This window comes from Leptinotarsa decemlineata, unplaced genomic scaffold (genome assembly GCF_025532065.1).
Source record: "Leptinotarsa decemlineata unplaced genomic scaffold, Ldec_3_MD MMD2_tig00003798_RagTag_RagTag, whole genome shotgun sequence".
In the NCBI taxonomy this organism is placed as follows: domain Eukaryota; kingdom Metazoa; phylum Arthropoda; class Insecta; order Coleoptera; family Chrysomelidae; genus Leptinotarsa; species Leptinotarsa decemlineata.
In genome coordinates this window covers 2,155,193-2,175,074 of record NW_027412596.1, presented here as the reverse complement: position 1 = coordinate 2,175,074, position 19,882 = coordinate 2,155,193, and the positions used below count along the sequence as shown (strand labels likewise).

The window sequence follows — 19,882 nt, the reverse complement described above, 5'->3', positions numbered from 1 at the left end:
TGATCTTCAATGGAACTTCTTTCAAAAGGACTCCACACAATATTGAGTACTGAATAAATATACAAATTGCATAACTACAATTCACAAAATTTGTTGCAAAAACTTAACAAAACGTGTCGTGGCCAGAATCAGTATTGAAAAAAGAAACTTCTGCCCAAAATTAACCGGAGGTAGAATAGCTTCCCAAACGGATCTCCAGGAAGAGGAGGCTGATTCGAAAGCGTTCTGCAAGCGGGGAGCAATTCCCCAAATCCAGTATGTAGGTGATCTACTCAATTGATTTCAGCGTGATCGAACAATAAACATCTGCAAGAATACTCTGTGTGGTAACTTGGATGAATATCTGTTTTCCGGCACTCATCTGCCAGGTTCTACAATGTAGGAACTTTGGGACAAATGAATGTTTTGAAATTTCATAAACATTTAATCCAAGTCAGACAAAATTATGCTAATGAAGATTGTGAACTCTCAAATAATCTACTTAACAATTGTTTCGAAAAAAAGGGTATAACATGTGAGAAAATGTATATTTTCAACAATATATAAAAAAATTAAGTAATACAAATTATGAAAATATTAATCAACTGAAATTATTTGGCACTCGGGGGCGACTTGATTGGTTCCAGTGGCGCATTTGCTTTTTCAGCTGCGGGAAAACCCGGAAAAACCTGCAGTACCAAATAATCTGAAGATCTTAATGTGTCAATGTCCTCTCTTTTATAGGAAAAAATGTAGGATGTCTCCAGAGGCTCCAATAAGTTCAAGATATTGCCAGAATAGTCAGTGACAACAATGAACTGTCCTTTATTTCGATATCCTCTATATTATTCAAGTTATTAGTGCATTATCATTATCCCATCAGAAGCCTGCATTACGTGCCAGCAACTTTGCGTAGTTGATACCATTTGGTACATTTTTGTTTCTTACCTTGTTCACATATACATATTTGTTTGCAATTACACATAGAACAGAAGTTCAATCTTTTGTTTATTCATAATCATTTGTGAATTAATTTGAATAAAGGAATATTTTTAATACATCACTAGTCGGATCATAGTTTCGAGTATCAATTTCACTATGGTTGTTAGGACATAACAGAAGAAAATTTTGAAATTTTTCAGCTGAAAGAAGGTGCGACGGTTTAGCAGTATTCATAAAAGAAGAAAACAAAAGACTAGGTGGTCCTTTCGAAGTGGACATGTTCACTAACCTTACTTTAGATGACTGCCAAGCAATGTGCGTACGAGCTGAAAAATATTTCTGTAGGTCCATCGAATATGACGAGATGACGAAACAGTGCACATTGTCGGAGGAAGATTCAATATCGCAAAAAGATGACATTGGCGTGGCGAGCAGCCCCAGTCACCATTTTTATGATTTTGCTTGTCTGGATAGTCGTGAGTATCAAGGGATCTATGAACAGTCCAGAGCATACCTTGTGAGAATCAATTTCACTACGGTAACCATTAGATAAGTCATCAAAAGAGAAAGGAGTGTTGGGTTCGCTCCTAAAAATATATTGGAATGGACTCTCAGACTCACGTCCATTTATGAAGATTTCAAAAAGGTTTTCGATAAATGTAAGATGTGTATAAGAACAGTTCAGAACCCATTGAAAATATGTTGCTCCGGGTTCTGGAATATAAATGTACGGGAACATGCGGTAATAAAATAAAATACTTAAATACAATTTTCATTTTTTCAATCTAGTAGCTCGTCGAAACCAGTCTGATAGGGAGTATTATCAAATAGTATTTTGTACTATTTGTTATTTGATATTTGTGTTTTTCCACCATCTTTACATGAAATTCCATCAATCTTATACTAGTTTGTATTGCATTGCTTGCTGCATTTTTTTCTGATTATTCCTTCATGATAGGTTCTCGTTTTCATATTCAGGTGTATTTTCTCTGATCCTATCCCGTACCACAGATTATGATACTAGCACGCTGATCACATCTCCAATAAATGAAGTGTTGATCAGTGTCTGAGATACTAATGAAATTTTTCATTGTGTCCATTACATCCAGTGCAGTATCAATTTAATCCGGTCCGCATAGTTTTAAACAGTATTTACATGTCAACCTCATTGTCATTCTTGGGATCATCAATGCCCTAAGTACAGCTTGGCTCCCTGTAAAAATATTGATTCGCTCATCTCTTTAAGGCATTGAATCATAATTACCTCTGCATTGTAAGATTGCATAAACACCACAAGTCACCAGGCACACCGGTGCCTGGTGACTTGTGGTCCGTGATCATTATTGGGTTCCTCCACATATTTGGGTTCCTTCCATTATTATTAATAACAATAGATTGTTTCATGTTTGAATACCATAGAAACATATATATTTTGAGGAATTCAACCACCGCTGAGTATAACCACTACATAATATCTGGTTGAGGCCACCATGTCTTTCCATAAGTACGTTTGTCTGGGTGTTGCTTCAATCATTTGTCGTCTATATCAATCCTCTTCTGAGCATACAGACAAATGGATAAAATTCAATACAATTTCATCAACTGGGGTAGTAAGATTATATAATGATAATATAGAATAAAGAAAATTACTTTTGTCTAATTTTTACTGAGTTTATTAATTTAGTAGAAATTAGGCAGAAGTTATTTTATTATTAGTCAGTGGGCTATGCTTGAATACTGGCAGTAAACAAATCTAAAGAAATGAACTTTAAATGTTCAAGCCAGTTTCGAATATACCTACAGAGTAGGTTGAATGCAAGTGTGTCCGTTCCAAAATTGAAGGTCGACACTTTCAGTTGCATTGCCAATTGCATAATATGCAGGAAATTTTCTGTGAAGATTCCTGCACTGATGCCTGTCGGATATAATCCAACGCCCTTCGTGGTATTAGCCAGGGGAGTAGTTGTTTTCTGATAGGTGTCAGTCCATTCAACCTACTTTGTAGGTATATTCGGGACTGCCTTGAACGTTTAAAGTTCATTTGTTTAGAAAAGTTATTTTCTTTATTCTATATTCAATATGAATTTCTACAAATAAATAGGTCATCAATCGAACAAGTCAAATATAACGATAAGTTCAAAATATTATATATCGTTTAAATTGAAAGGGTTATATTTTTAGGAGTGACTAATTTTTTTTCTTCATCAAGATGAAGTAGTAGAAAGCCAAAAACTTTCTTTTCCCAAGATATATTGTATTTCACATCTGAAAATTGAATTATCAAATTATTATTATAACGACATAGATTATACATGTTATTGATCTAATTGAATGAATACATACCCATTCATAACTCAATCCAGAAATGAAAACCCGCACGAAAGAAGTTCAACGAATCCCTCTCAAGGTCGTTTGTCTTTGAGTTTCCTTTCGACCATACATATGTTTTTTCGTTAGACAAATTGTCATGTCCCCTTTCTACTTCTCGTTGTTTTCAAAACCCGATTCAGTATCACTATTATGATAGATGGCAAATCCGAACAGCTCTGTCTGGATCCAAAACTACTACTACTTCTTTTGAAATTACTATGGATCTTCATCAAGTAACGGCCGATACAATCAGAAAAAAAAACAACTCTGTTTGGTATTATAACGTTTCATGACTCTGGTATCATCTAGTTTCCTATTTACAAAAAGACTGAAAGTGATTTCTCATTCGACGATCAATATGTGAGCTGATCTTTTCAACATACCGCCGATGAGACCTTAGTTCACCTTGTATAAACGTGTTTTGGGTTTTCTGTCTATCCCAAAGCTGTCGTTTTCTTGAAGTGATTGGTAGCTTCCTTTGGCCTCTTCCACTTGTAAAACCACTTTTCGAAAATAATGGACTGATCATTTCATTTTCCAAAAGGGATGGAAAAAGCTATCAACACTGAGGTTGTTTAACGTCATAGCATTAAGAGCCAATAAATAAAAAAAGATCTTTTAGTTTATGTCATACAAACATGGCACAGATCAACAGACAGGGACAATCCCGGCAGTAGCTTTGAATATATTCAAAGCATTTGATCGTGTATATCAACAGGATCTTCTCCGAGAGTTTCCAGTCTACTACACAGATGTACCAAGTATAGAGTTCAGTTATTACACCCATGCTTCTCTATGACATGGATCGGTCCGCTCCAATGATTGGATCAAAACGAGGAAGTTATGAAAATATTCCTTGTAACATACTGCATTCATTTATCGTGTAAATACTCATAGATGATAGTGAGGAAAAAGATTTATTCTCTCTTGTTATTATTTTTTGAAATTCAGAAACGACAATGCGTAACCCAGTTGGGGTGATGGAAGATATCTAGTTACATCCATCAATCATCATATACTTTAAGTTTTCTTGTGAGCTTGTTGAATCCCTGATAATGTCTACCCCGTTCAGTGTCCACTGGCTGACCAACAGAAAACTCAATTGTCGTTCAGATTTCAATTTTTATGGTTTCTTGAAGTAGTTCCTCATCACCTCAGAATCCATAAAAGGTATTTTGTGGTTTAAACGTTGTTGCACAATTGATTCTCAGTGTTCTGGACTCCAAGAATCCATCGTTGAAGTTCAAATCAGCATCTTCACCAAATCAGGAAACATATTATTTTCAGCAAGAGGCTCCGAATATCCCGATAACTCCGTCACCTCTCACTTGTTCAGCGGGAAAAAACCGGATACGGCGTTCCAGAGGTACAGAAATAGCAGACTGGGAGGAGAGCATCATTCCGAAATATCTGGCAGATCTTTGAGCGAATGTCTCGACGAGTGTTTGAGACAACCCAGTTTCCAATGTCGATCAGCAGAGTATAGTGAAAGATACCGAACTTGCAGACTAACTAGATATAATCAAAGAGATGGTATGAGAATAATCTATGATGCTGATTATGACTACTACGAGAATTTAATGCGTGAGTATCTGATTCAATCAATGGATATATGTATATGGATACATGGGTACATGTTTTGACTAAACTAATTCGACCTCGCCGTTTTGAACTTAACTATTTCGACACAAAGTAACATATTCTCTGGCCGTTTCAATCCTGGATTTTATACCTTTTGTTAACAATATTCCAAATACCAAATATGTGTTTTTTTTTCAGACTGAATTTTTGGACATAAATCTTTCTCAATAATCAAATAATTATGTCAGGAGGGGCCGCCCATTAATCACGTGAGTTTTGAAAGCGGGGGGAGGGGTTTTAGCAAAAATCACGACATATCACAATGGGGGGGTGTAGTAAGATATCACATACATTCATTTTTTCATGAAACGCGCGATTTCTGATTCAAAAAGCGGTATTGTGACATTGACTCGACGTTGCCAGGCAATGAATGAAATCACCGCGCACCACGATGACCGCCCGGATCGGCTTGCCAGTTATATTTTGTTATTTCGGCGCCGAATACATGCAAACACTGTTACCTCGTACGTTTTTCATTAAAACAATGTCCAAACTAGGTAATCTGTATAAAAGACCTATTTGCAGAGTAAAAGAAAGGAAACATTTTAAAATTCTTTGTAGGTACTCAAAAATACACGTGATTTTGGGTGTGACACAGGGGTTACTCCTAAACCTCACCACGTATCACCAAGAGGAAGGGGGGTTAATAAATGCAAAAAAAACATCACGTGATTAGTGGACGGCCCCTAACCAAATAATGAAAATATGTGTATTTTTCCACAGTATATTAATCGAACTTTGTACTAGAAATATCCCAGCTCTAATAGCTGTGGTACAAATGGTCCCGTAGTTTAATAACTGAGGTCGAATCGCCGAAGTTGAACCGCTGGGGTCGAAATATCCTGTTCCGGGAATGCACGACTTGATTTGCGTAATATCACTGTTGCCAATATTTCCAATAACTCGAAATCCACCATCTAGAAACATTAAAATCATGAGAAATATTTATAGTAAAAATTTTTCTGGATAATAAAATATCATGCTAGTTCACAACAATATTTTCAAAAATTCAATTTGTCATTGTAACTCTCACAAATTATTTTTTCTTATTCGCCTTAATATACATCATCTGTAGTTGCTGGTGCTGTTTTTTTTTTCATTTATCTACTTTTCACAATACAGTGGCATAAATAAGTTAGAGAATCTCAAACTCTGGAAAAAGGTATCTGTTAAAGTCTGAAAATCAACAGATGCATTACCATTACCTGAAATATCTAATTCATTAAACAACTTTCCATAAGTCATTCAATCACATGTGATTGAATATATGGATGTAAATAAAGTGCTATAAAATTCAATCAAGATTTAGGTAGAAATATAGTACCAAACAGTGCCCTATTGACAGTAGCGAATGACAAAGCCTCGGCCTGGGAAAAATCACATTGCACAATTCTTATTACTCTGGATCAAAATAAGGCATCCTCTGAGGTTTCTCAAAGTAATGTCCTTGTCCCATTTTTACCATATTCACTTTTGGCCCATCTACAGTAATGAAAAATAAGTAAAAAAATGTATGTCAAACGGTTTTATTGAAAAAAAGAAAATATGTAATGATGTAGATAAAGTACTAAGAACTGAAAAATAATTTACAAGGTCCTAAGTAACAGTCATCACACCACTCGCCTCAGCAATCCACGGTATTGCACAGATAAAAAATAATAAAATCGATGGACGTAGCGAAACCTGACTAAATCTGATCAATACCGTAGATTGCTGAGGTGAGTGGTGTAATGACTGCTGTCTAGGACCTTCCGAATTATTTTTCAGTTTATAGTACATTATCAACATCATTATTTTCTTTTTTTCAACATATATCAACATATTTCCTTTACTTATTTCATTTTCAAGTTTTTAGTTTCTGATTTTTTAACTCAATTTTTCTGGTCAGTTCATTTAGTGCCTCATTATTACAAGGTAATATGTAATCCGCCATTCTGTAGCTGCCCCTATCTTGAATGTGCGTCTTTCTCAAAATGTACTACTATTCAACTAGTCCAAACAAAAAACAAACAGGGCAAGCTAAATAAAACCGTTTCAAAATCGAAAATTCACTACCATGTTAGTGTTTTTATATACTAGTGGCCTAACTACTCTCTGTCAGTTTCACCTCTACCTGTTATAGTTTCTATAAACTACCTATTTTTATAATATCTTAAATTTGTTATGAATTTCCTCTATATTAGTGACTTTCCCCTACACGTTTTCTCTAATATTTTTTGTTTTTTTACTAGGAATTATTACGTATAAGATAAGGGCTGTTCGAAATAGGACCGTTGTCGGTATTCATAGAACCCTTTTCGATTTCCAAGCTTTCGAAAGCATCTAGAAACCTGTTGTCATGTACCGGTCTCAACAATTTTGAACATTTCTCGCTTTTATGTGGTCGTTATTTATGGCATGTTGAGCGACACTAGATTTCTCCGGTCAATGAAACCGAATATGAGAAACATGTTACTTGTAGCGAGATAATATAGTCCGTTTGGTTTGGCCAACATATTTTTTATCACAATCCTCGAAGCTTATTTCGTAAATCCTAGACTTTTCTTTTCCACTGTCTTGTCTTTGGGATTGCCCAACACTTCTTGAAGTGTACGTGTAGTTTTGAAAGCCACTGTTATATTCCATTTTTTTAAATTTCAGGACTAAGCAATAGGTGTATTTGGGTTCATGTGAAAGCACTATAAATTTTGAATCTTTTTCTTCTCGAAAAGTCGAGGCATTACGAAGATACTCCCTAAATTTTTGTTTTCTTATCAATTCATTCACTATGTTTGATGGATACCCGTTGCTTTCAGCCACCTCCCTATCAATTTTTTTCTCAATCTCATACCTTACATTTTTCGTTGTGAGAATGATAGAAGCTGTCAGGAATATACCTGAATGTACTCATATTCTTTCTATATTCGTATACGTATTCTTCAGTGATTAAATACACTTAGATATCACTAAATTTCTCAGCAAAATTCATAAAAATATAAAATGTGCTATACGAAAACCAAAAACTTCCCCAATAGAAAACCAATCACAAACATATCCTTACTTCAATGTTGAATATAAATGAAATGGTTAAGTCTTTTCCGGCTGAGGTTTTCAGTGTAACTATTTTTCGAGTTCGAAGGCCGTGAATCTTTGTAATTTCTTCCTGACGTTTCGCTGGCACGAGTGGCTAGCTTCTTCAGAAGTTTATATCAATACAAGATGTATTGATATTCTCTGAAGAAGCTAGCCACTCAGGTCAGCGAAACGTCAGGAAAAAATTTTAAAAAATCCACGACCTTCGACCCGAAAAATAGTGACACTGAATTATAAACGAGTTCCATATTTTATCCCCGACTAGAATCCATTTCAATGAGCAATTCAGCCTAAACATATCCCAATTTACTATTGAGAAAACTTTCTTCTTGCTAGAACAAGAATACTGTCTCTCGGCGGGCATTTTGCTAACCAATTTAACATTATCAAGAGATGACTTAAAACTGAATATTCCAATCTTGTTCACTCAAAAGTATTTGGAAGGTTACCTTCCAAGTGCCCTTAGCGATTCTTAACTAATTCAATTGTTCGATGAATAAATAACGTTGCTCATTTGTGAATTGCATTATGATGACATGAACTAATATAAATTTTTCGAAAAAGTTCAACTAGCTGATTAGGTACCGCTCCAAAATATCAGAAAAAATGTACCCATAACCAGGAATTCAATAAATTTCAGTTCAAAAAAATGAGAATCAGCCAATTCTGAAGATAATTCATTACGTAATTTACTCGATAATAAAATAACATGTTCTTGAATTAGTGCTCAATATAATTCTTTAGAAAATAAAACTTTAAACATCAGGATAGAATCACATTCTCCATAATTTACGTTTTCAGTTGGTGGTGAAGGAGAAGGTTCAGGACAGAGACCTGAAGATAATAGCAGCCCCGGCTATCGACCAGGAGAAGACAGATATCCAGGAGGTGATCGATACAGACCAGGAAGTAGATATCCACCAGGAAGTGGAGGTAGTACCGGCGAAAGATATCCTCCCAAATATCCTGAAAAATTCCCTCCCAGCATCGGCGGCTATGACGATAGACATCCCCCTGGTGGTCGACCCCCATTCGATAGATATCCAGAATATGATGACAGATTTCCAGACAGATATCCAGAGAGATATCCTGATAACAAATTTCCTGACAGGGGAAACGGTAGATATCCAGTTGGTCCAGCGTATCCACCGTCTTCTAGTGGTGGTGGGAAATATCCAATTGGACCAGCCTATCCCCCTTCATCTAGTGGTGGCGGGAAATATCCCATTCCACCGTCATATCCCCCATCTTCTGGTAGCAAACCAATCGGCAAACCCTACGACAGATATCCTTATTATCCGCCTTCATCTAATGCAAAACCGGAGAAGTATCCGCCGGCAGATAGAAATAGCGATCGATACGGAAACAGATTTGGAGATAGATACGGGAACCGATATGGGGATAGGTATGGGGATAGGTATGGGGATAGATATGGAGATAGGTACGGAGACAGGTTCGGTGGACGATATGGAGGAAACAATGATAGATATGGGGACAGAAATGGTGAAAAATATGGAGGATATGGAGGGAGATATGGTGATAGTGATGAACTTTATGGAATTCGATATGGAAACAGATATGGAAACAGATATGGAGATGGTTATGGAGGAAGGTATGAAGATAGATATGGAGATAGATATGGCGATAAATATGGTGACAGATACGGTGACAGATATGGTGATAAATATAATGGCAATCGCTACGATTACTATGGTGATGATAAGAATGGGGGAAGCAAATGGTTCTTCAAACCCGATCGAAGACCCTCTGGTCGTCCTGTTGACCCTAGACCTGAAAGACCACACTATGATCGACCACCATATAATGACAGACCATACGTTGACCGCCCATACAATGATCGAGTACCTGGAAGGAGGCCAGTAGGAGGTCCATATAGACCAATATCACCTGGACCCGATGGACCAATATATGATAGTTTTGGCGGAATAGGACCAAATCGACCTTATAGTTCAAGATGTGATGAAGGAGACAATTTTAAACAATTGGGATTGCATATGAGAATGCGCAAGGAATTTGTTAAACGAACTCTTTACGCTCCGTCATTGAGAGCATGCGAAAAGGAATGCGTAGAGTCAAGAGATTTTATATGCAGAGCTTTCAATTATAGGTAAGTCTTACGAGTACTAGAAAAAGTATACATTTCAAAATACCTACCACCGTATGATTTACCACTTGTAGTGGTGAGTATTTTTATTCATTCATATATTACAGAGACCCTCAACCAGGAGGATACGAGGGAGAAAGAGAAAATTGTGAATTAGCGGACAGAGACTCCAGGGACCTGGAAATGAACAATCCACAGTACTTTGATAGTACCGGAAACTATGATTTTTACGAACGATCTCTCAGTCGACAGGGTATAGATGGAGACTGCTTGGATGGTAATACATGTTACTGATTCAATTTGTTATTACGTTTTGAATAAATCCGTTGTCATTACTAAAACGTGTGTCATTACTTTTCCCAGTGAGCCAAATTTGTAACGAAGATGGAATGGAATTCACCCTACGAACTCCAGAAGGATTTTATGGAAGAATTTACACCTACGGGTTCTATGATAGATGTTTCTTCCGCGGAAATGGTGGCACCATAAATGTCCTTCGCATCAGCGGAGCTCAAGGATATCCCGAATGTGGCACGCAAAGATATGCCGACACTATGACTAATATTGTTGTAGTCCAGTTCAGCGATTACGTTCAAACAGGAAAAGATAAACGTTTCAATCTCACTTGCCTATTCCGAGGACCAGGAGAAGCTGTAGTATCCTCAGGTTTCATTGGCGCCGGGTAAGCAAATGCTCTCAATTGTTAGATAAAGAAATTCAGAAATTAATTGAAAATAAAACATTACAGACGAGGCCTGAATCTCGAAATAGTATTTTATCTTATAAATCCGGTAACTGATTTATTACAGTACGAGTTGTCTGAATACAAAGGAGTACTATAGTAACACCTATAGCAGACATGTATTGTATATTTCATTTCATTCTGTCTTTTTCAAAATTATGAATAAATCAAATGATAGTACTAATTTCAGTTTCACAAATTGATAAACCTGAGGATTATCAATAGGTATCAATAGATATAAGGTTGGATAAGATATTTTTCATTCAATAAATTTGATAGAAAAATGTATTTCATGAGTGCCTGAACGGTGTTAATAGATATAGATTCAAATGAAATAAAAATTACTAGTTTCAGTAAGTCTAAATAGTATAAAAAACGTAATTTGTAGACTGTTTCATATTAACATGACATTATTTGTTTATTAGGATTGGTTGAAGAGTAGTTGAATATATTTATAGCAGTGGATATTTTTTCCTAATGAATATTAGAGAGTGCGCACAGTACCTACTTTCGTAATAATTGTATATGATCTTTATTATGCTCTCAGTTATCGTCATTATGACAGAAATGGTGTATATAGCTCGTACATTTTGTACATATTTTAGTAAAATTTTTAATTATCATTTTTGAGTAAAAACTGGTCTGAAATCGAAACTGAAACTTCATTGTTAGGTACATTGTATTATCAGGGACCGTAATATTCGACTGACTGGCCGTGAAATGAATTGAGCTGTGATTGAATGGATATAGTGTACACAATGAAAAAAATCAATATTGATAATTTATGTACAGAATATTTTTTTACCGTAAAGTAGAACAAACCGTTTATGAACATATGTTGCCTTGCTCTTCATAGTTTTTCATTTTACATAGATCAGGCGACTGGTAATACAACTTTTTGGTTTCTTTTGTTTTCCTAATGTCTAGCATGGGTTTTGGGACAAAAAGTCTCTTCAACTCATTCTAAACACTATCCATGGATAACATCAAATGAAAAATAAATAATTTCATTCATGATATAGACGAGCAAGAAGTCCACTTTCGATTTGTCATTGATTTTCCTAAATGTTCAAAAAGATCTAAAGTATTCCTCATGACATTGCAACAGTGAATTATTCGATTCCTCAAGTCCTTTACATCTGAACAACAATCTTGTTCCCTGTACTGGTGAGGATCAGTCCATTGTTGGATGTTTGTTTAACCGCTCATAGCAATGGTAACTTTGTTTATTGTTACCTTTTTATTTCGTACCAAATATTGCCTAAAAATAAAAGACTGTATATTTCTAATTGAGAAAATACTTGCATTGTTGAGTAATTGAGTTGGAAATTAAATGCATAATTTGTTTTTTAGAACATTTCATCGAAATATTTGCGAATAGACATGATACTCCACAAGTGGCTCAGGGAGTTATCAGACTTACGCAGAACACGAGATTAATGCCTGTATCAGTCGAAGTAGCTCACCAACTCTCATATTAAATTGAGAAGAAAAGAATCATTTTGGCGTTATAAATATCCATTGTAGGAATCTGAAAAAAGAAAAAAATTAACTTTAAAATGAACTCTACGTAAACATGCATAGATGCACACACATTTTTTTCGAATACAAACTGGAAGAAAAAGCCTTTTAGAAACTACTTTCGCATGAACATTGAATTACACGAAAGAACCTCAAGAAATTTCGCTCGACTGAATAGGTTATTGCTGAAACTGATGATATTTATGAGGCAAAAGATAGATCCTTCTACAAAAGTGGTATTGAAATGTTAGAGTGGCGCTAGAATGTTGGTGTGGTACTTGATGATGACAACGTTGAACAAAAAAACGCGTTTTCTTTTTTAGACCCGGGACTTTTCAGCCTATGAAGCAAAAGATTACTGACATAAAATTTCACCTACATGGAACACTATCCTTTACACTATTACTTTACAAGCCATTGCTTTGCTTGAACGGTATTTTTTTCCATCAAGAGACAGTGTCAAATTAAAACACGAAATTGTTTTCAATCCATTATCTCAAAAATAACAAATGTAGAAAAATTTTAACAGCTTTCTTTTGAAAGTTAGTATTAACTGAAAAAGCGGTGAATGCAAATAGACTAGCGTCATCTATGTGTTAGGGCCGATATTTCTCAGCCCATGTTGTATTACTTTGTGAAGCGTTCCTACGACATCGATTCATTTTGAAATTTATTTCCATCTCGGAAGTTTCCCACATTTTTCTATTGATAATAGAAAACAAATTTTTTTCTATTTCAAAAATATTATTAGTAATAATGTTTCTTTTCCTTCAGTTTTTCAACGTATATTTATCAAGGAAAAATTTATTCTTTCAAACTTCGGAAAACCTTCCATTATCAAGACTAAATTCTAGATGAAACCATCTACTTAATGGAAAAAGTAATTCAAGTGTACCTGTTGAAGAAAATTGATTCAAAGTTTTTGAATTCGATAAGCAACCTTCATCAATTTTGGTGTAGGTACATTGATAAAAGTCATAAAAACATATCATTTGAAAGGTTTGAGTAAAAATTGACAATTACGAAAGTCGAATAAATCATCACAAATAAATCGAAAGCAATGGTACTATTCCATGACTGAGATACTTTTGTCCTTATAATCTATTAGCAAATCTGGGTATATAAAATCAAAAAAATTTCATGAAACGGTGAATTTGGTACTGAGAGCGTTCTCATGTGTTTTATCTAATACCTAGTCCCAACTCAGATGATTCCAAAAGAAAATACTTGTTTTAGAGTGATTTCCACGTATTTTTCTGGATTACAGACTAGTTCCTCAACCTGTTCTGCATCTTGGCCACTGTCATGAATTTACAATGATCAAGTTACAGACGAATACGTCTTAGATATGCATCGAGTGACGATTTTTTTTTAAATAATGACTACATAAATAAATTCGAAACAATTTTCTAGAGAGTTTCATAATAAATAATGAAGGCAATAGGTTATTTCGTGATAGTAGTTCGGCGAAATATTTCAATTTCTCAACGTATCATTATTATCATTCGAATGCTGATTATTCATTGCGTTCATTGTACATAATTTTAAAATGAGTTAGACAAAGTTAACGAATTTTATTGTACTATCGATAGTTTTGGAGAGATCATTTTCAATACTTACCTACATCTACTTTGGAAAGTTAATTTGAACGAAATCTGAACTAAGCGATACGTTGACATTCTTTATTATTCCAACGTTCTTACACAAAAAGATCTGGTGAATGCTAGCCGGAAAACAACTACTTCCTGGGCTGATACTATGATGCACATTGAATTATATTCGACAGACATTTGTGAAAGGATAGTCATCTGTAAAATAGATTTGTTAACTAGTAACAGCTCCATTTCGTGAACAAAGGAAAAAATTCGATCCACGTTCGAAGTCATTCGACTCCCAGCATACTGCTGTATGGGTAAGATCCTCCTTACACTGACTTTAAGGTAACTTGCATTATTGTTTGTCGTATATAATGCAATGTCCTTCGTAGTATCAGCCAAGGAAGTAGTGACTTTCCGAGAAACATTTACGAGATCCTACTTTGTAGGAACTTTGAGAGAGGTGAATTTTGGAAATCAGTACAAAACATTCAGTCTCTCCTTGATACAGTAATTGAAGTTATTTTTTCAATAATTTTTTGAAGACAAGAATAAATTGTTTGTGTTTTTGAGTTGAAAAATCTGTAGAATATATAAAGTAAATATCCCAAAGTTTAGAAAAATAGATTACTGATTATACATACGAAAAATGCTGGGTAGATGGAAACAGTTTACTACTCTGCATTGTGAAAACCATTCAAAAATAGTTAACAATTGTGGTACCAAAGAATTTTTTGTTTCTGAGTTCCTAAATTCACAAAATTGAAAAAATATTAAAAAAAACAATGCTTTGAGATTTTTTTTATTGTGATATTAAAGATCTGCAATATCTTTGAGATTTGTTGGAAAATTGTTAAAAAATTGTATTTTCGTTGAACAGGTCTCGAAAGTCGAAGTGTGAGCTGAAGAATATCGAGGTGTAACCTTTCAACGTACTATGTCTAACAAGGATTAGGCAATACCCAGTGAACACTCATCGTCCCAAAGCAACGATTCATTTCACATTCACAATACTGATGATTCAATGAGAACTAATTTATATGGTATTGTATCAGATAATATAATACCATATTGTATTGTATTAGATAATCTGTTTGAAATCTGTTTTTCCGTTAATCGATTGACGCCCTCATACGAACAACAACTCTCAGAAGTTGAGAAACCTGTGCGAGCTAAGAACTAACGAGGTCTTACCTTTTTAACGTGTGATTCCTAACACGGTTGCAGAATCATCCCAGCTTCAACCAGATAAATTATCTCGAGAAAAATATCTGGACGAGGCGGGAATACAATACCGGAAGCGATAAGAAATATATATCATTAATCATTGTTCAAAAAAGAATTGAAAAAATTCATATTACAAATTTTCGTAATAAATCTTCTAGATTGAAGTTTATAAAACTGGTCAAACACAAATATTTACTCATTATAGTTTTAATTGAATAGAACTGGCCAATACTTGATGAAGATCCATATTAAAACTATATTACATAGCGTCTCCTGAGGACGCTAACTTGGTTAGCGAAACGCGCGTTGAGAGACCGTAATTTTTTGTTCTGGCGTTGGGAAAGTGTTCTCAGAAGAAATTTTTCACTCCAGAGGTTCCGGTATGAACTATCAACTTTGAATTCCAAAACTGAATCATGATCTTGCAAACTATTCGTGTTAGGACACCACAAGTGAATTAAAAGTTCAACTAAAATATCGAAACTGTTATAAATTGAAAGTTTTTTGGTACTTGTCTTGATAACAAACATCGGGACACTATAATGGGACATTTTTTTAATCATCAAAGTGATTAACTTATTCCTTATTCAATTACATGGGATACTGCTTCAAATACAACTCCGAAACCATTAAAAATGAGATCATGAAATAAATATCTATTTCTCTTAAAATCAACTACAAATCTATTCAAACATACATACATACAAATAAAGCAATTACTCGACATCAATATACTTTATAAAATAATGAAGTATTGTAAGAAATGAAAGACATTTCTCTACAAATTTATAGAACATCAAATAAGGTAGCTCAATATTCTCTTGACAAGGAATCCCGAATATACTGTTTCCAGAAAGTATATATTTTGAAAGGAATAATTTAAAAAATATGTTTTTTCGTTAATTAGCTGTCGCCCCCATACGAACGACAACTCTCAGAAGTTGAGAAACTTGTGCGAGCTAAGGACTAACGAGGTCCCACCTTTTAACGTGTGATTCCTAACGCCTATAATGACCAACACAATGAAATTGTACGTTTTTCCGACAAAGAAAAATTGCCATTGAAAAATTTGTTGTGAGACCAATTCCCAAAAAGGTTTGAAGTTATATTAATATTTATGTGAACGATTATAGTTACTTGGAAATAGATAACTTATTATTTTCAGGATCATTATTATGATAGTTATCAGTAGTTATTTGCAAGTTCCTTTACTGATTGGGTGCGTTGAGTTTCAGATCTATGTTTCAGCTCTACATACGCATTTATTCATGTGATGATACTTGGTGAAAATCTATAACTTATTCAGTAAATATTCCTAGTAAGATTTCCACTAACCAGTTCACGAAACAGCAACATGTATTTTGCTATACAATATCCTCATCAAGCGTTTTCATCCTCCAGTATGAAATTCACTGACGAAGCTATTGTAAAAGGAAACATTTGTATTTCAGCAGATTTTTAAACTTCATGTAATCTTAGAATTAGTTTTACCTCATGTTTTCATAAGCAATTAACACCAAGTAAATAACATGAAAAATATTTACGATTCAAGGCGAAATAGAAGAAACAGTACCGACTTTCCTATAATTCAGTTTTTCATTTTCTTGAGTTTTCAATTCAATTTCCAGCAAAGCATTATAAATAAAAAAACATTTCAAAACAGATTCAAATTTCTGATACAATGAACATTGAAACTTTCGAATAATTAGTTTTTTCTCATTTCTGAACCGAACAATAATCAAACAATATTAAACAAAGATGTCGCTGAACATATCATATGATTGATGTTTACTTCTAGAAGAAAATCTAATTTAATCAATTATTTCATCATACCAGTCTCACCAAATACCTAAATAATGATTGACTGAGTGAGTTATTTCTATATTTTTCAGTTCTGGCAGTCCGATTCCCATAGAGTACCTTCCTGCAGAGAACACATTGAGTTCAAAGGTCCGATTGATGATCCTCTATCAAGGACGACCAACAACCACGATAGCGGTAGGAGATCCTCTTACTTTCAGACTGGAGGCGCAGGATGGTTACAACTATGCTACCGACATATTTGCTACAAACGTCGTTGCGAGAGATCCGTATTCTGGTAGATCTGTTCAGCTCATCGATAGACATGGGTAGGTAGACAGTTGTAAAATGATGAAATATTAGGAACAACATTTAACATGATGGTGGCCTGATAGGTGATTTCAAATAAAATGCAATTAACCAATATACAGGCTGTTCGTTTGAAAAAATATCATACTCTAATCGAAGTCGCTGAAATAAAAGTAACTTTTGGAGCAGACTGAATAGAAATGAAGCAGAGCATTACCTGCTATTTTGATATTCTCTACGTCACGAGAGATCTTCGACGAAACAATTCAGTTACAGAAAAAAATGTATCACTTAGCTATGGCACATTGGGACACATTGAGCACATTGGCACATTTGGGACACCTGGTATAGCATACCTAACAGCATAATATCACAAGCGTATCACAAATTTGAAACAAATTCAGTTCTTGAAATATTCGAACAAAATGAAAAACCCCATGTATGTAATCTTCGTCTTGGAGAAAGAAAGTAGTAAAAGCTACACCTCGTGAACAAAGAACAATGTCCAGCGTGGTTTTAACTGGGAAATAGTTGTTTTGTGGCAGGTATTTACCAACGCCTACGGTGTAGGTACTTTGGGAGAGATGAATGTTTCGAAATACAGACTTTTCGATACAGACTTAAAACTTATTTTTGATTTCTGGCATGGGATTGAAACATAGGATTTTTCTTTCCCGCTTGAGGCGGGGTGTAGAGCCCTGTTGAATTGATTGAGTTCCAAACACACTACAGTTTGAGTCAGATCTTTCCTGCACTGATAGGAGATAATATTTCGAAACTGATCTGTGGGTGATTTCAGCATTGTCCTGCTGCTGAATGAATGAGAATATATCTGCAAGAGTCATTTCTGTGAGGTATATCTGTCTGTCAGATATAATTCAATATACAGCGTGGTATTAGCCAAGGAAGTAGGTGTTTTTCAGCAGACATTCACTAGAACCTTCGGTGTAGCTACTTCCGAGGAGCTGAATATTTCTAGATTTCATTTCGTAACATTTATTTTTCTTAAATATAAAAATCCTGACAATACACGTTTTATATGTAAAATAGTAACCATTGCAATTTCAATATTTTTACTAGAGACTTACTCAGGCCTCGCACGGATGCAATTTCGATGGATACAATAATCGTGAAACAGTTCAAGTCAATGACTCACAGATTTTATGAATTTACGTATTCTTAGTTGTCACAATCAGAAAATATCAACATTGCTGCACTTGATCAAAAAGTGAAAACTTTCACAGCTGGAGCTAACTCTATCAAAGATATTTTCCGGGTTTGACGGTCATCACCTGAAGGTTTTCATGCCTGAAGTTCCTTCTACTACTGCTGTAAACATTGGTGGCAATGTAGTAACAAACGAAGTGCTTGGGATGTTCCAACATATCTTTAACAGCCCGAAATTTTCATCCGTTGGCTGATTGCCTTTGATAACGTCTACTTCAGCAAAAAAAATATTAGGTACAAAAACCTGTAGACCATGGACAACAAACTCGGAAAATAACTTTGACACGCTACTGCAGTTATCATCAGTGCGAGGCCGGGACGGTTCGTTTGTTTTCAATATAATTTCAATTGGAATTATATCTGTTCAAAATTTCAATGCAATTTTTTCTATTCCAGATGTCCTGTGGACAGTTTCGTTTTTCCGGAGCTGGACAAAGGAAGAAATGGTGACAGCTTAGAGGCCAGATTTAATGCTTTCAAAATACCGGAGTCCAACTTCCTTGTTTTCGAAGCAACCGTAAGAACTTGCAGAGATGGATGTCAACCAGCTTACTGTCCAATGGGTCCTGGCCGTTCAGAACCATCTTTCGGAAGGCGTAGAAGAGATGTCAACGCCACTCCAGAATTGGAACTGGAATCGAATGATACGGTTACTGATATAGAAGACACTTCTAACGATTCAAACGAAACATCGGTATCGTTCTCTCCAGTAAAATCTGAGGACACAACGATCAAAGTGATCAGCAGTGATGGATCTAGTGCGGAGAAGGATGAAGAAGAGAAAGAATTTGTCAGGGAAATGATAGAGGTAAATACACCTTTTGTATACAGTGCTGGCATAAAGAGCCCCCTTCGAAGATTTTTCAACAGGACTAGATGTCAAAGTCATACAAAATTTACAAAAAAACCATTTTTCATGCAAAAAAACAATGTTGTGGCGCTGTCAACTTTATCTCTCAAATTAGAAGGGGGTATCTTGAAATAAATAAAGTTCTATCTATGAATAATTCAACATATGCCTGATCGTTTATTCATAAAAAATTCACGTGCTACTGTAAACCTTTTCAAGTGAAAATGTATCCGAAAACAGCTTTACTAGTTTTTCAAAATTCCAGCGTATTTCTTACAGTTTGTTGTCAATGTTACTTATGGTAATAATGGTAAGCTCTCAATATTTGATAGAAAAAATTTAAGCAATTTCAATTTATGTATAATTATCATCTTCCCGCCCCGCACTCATCCACCCAGTGGCGGAGTGTGATTCCATTTTTGTCGACAATGAAATTTTTTGTTCATTAATCTCAATGATAATTTCCGTCAACAGTAAACAAA

General features: G+C 35.0%; 1 protein-coding gene across 3 annotated transcripts in view; it reads left to right on the top strand.

Moving 5' to 3' along the window:
* Nucleotides 1–19,882, top strand: part of nompA (no mechanoreceptor potential A) — a 91,150-nt gene that overhangs the window by 56,831 nt on the left and 14,437 nt on the right. For 2 of the 3 annotated variants that reach the window (XM_074178453.1, XM_074178451.1), the window contains exons 5-11: nucleotides 1,122–1,397; nucleotides 4,561–4,875; nucleotides 8,806–10,132; nucleotides 10,237–10,406; nucleotides 10,493–10,811; nucleotides 17,107–17,343; nucleotides 18,947–19,358. In XM_074178453.1, the coding sequence (XP_074034554.1) occupies nucleotides 1,122–1,397; nucleotides 4,561–4,875; nucleotides 8,806–10,132; nucleotides 10,237–10,406; nucleotides 10,493–10,811; nucleotides 17,107–17,343; nucleotides 18,947–19,358 (3,056 nt within the window). The remainder of the gene's footprint in view (nucleotides 1–1,121; nucleotides 1,398–4,560; nucleotides 4,876–8,805; nucleotides 10,133–10,236; nucleotides 10,407–10,492; nucleotides 10,812–17,106; nucleotides 17,344–18,946; nucleotides 19,359–19,882) is intronic. The other variant, XM_074178454.1, reaches the window with a different exon arrangement.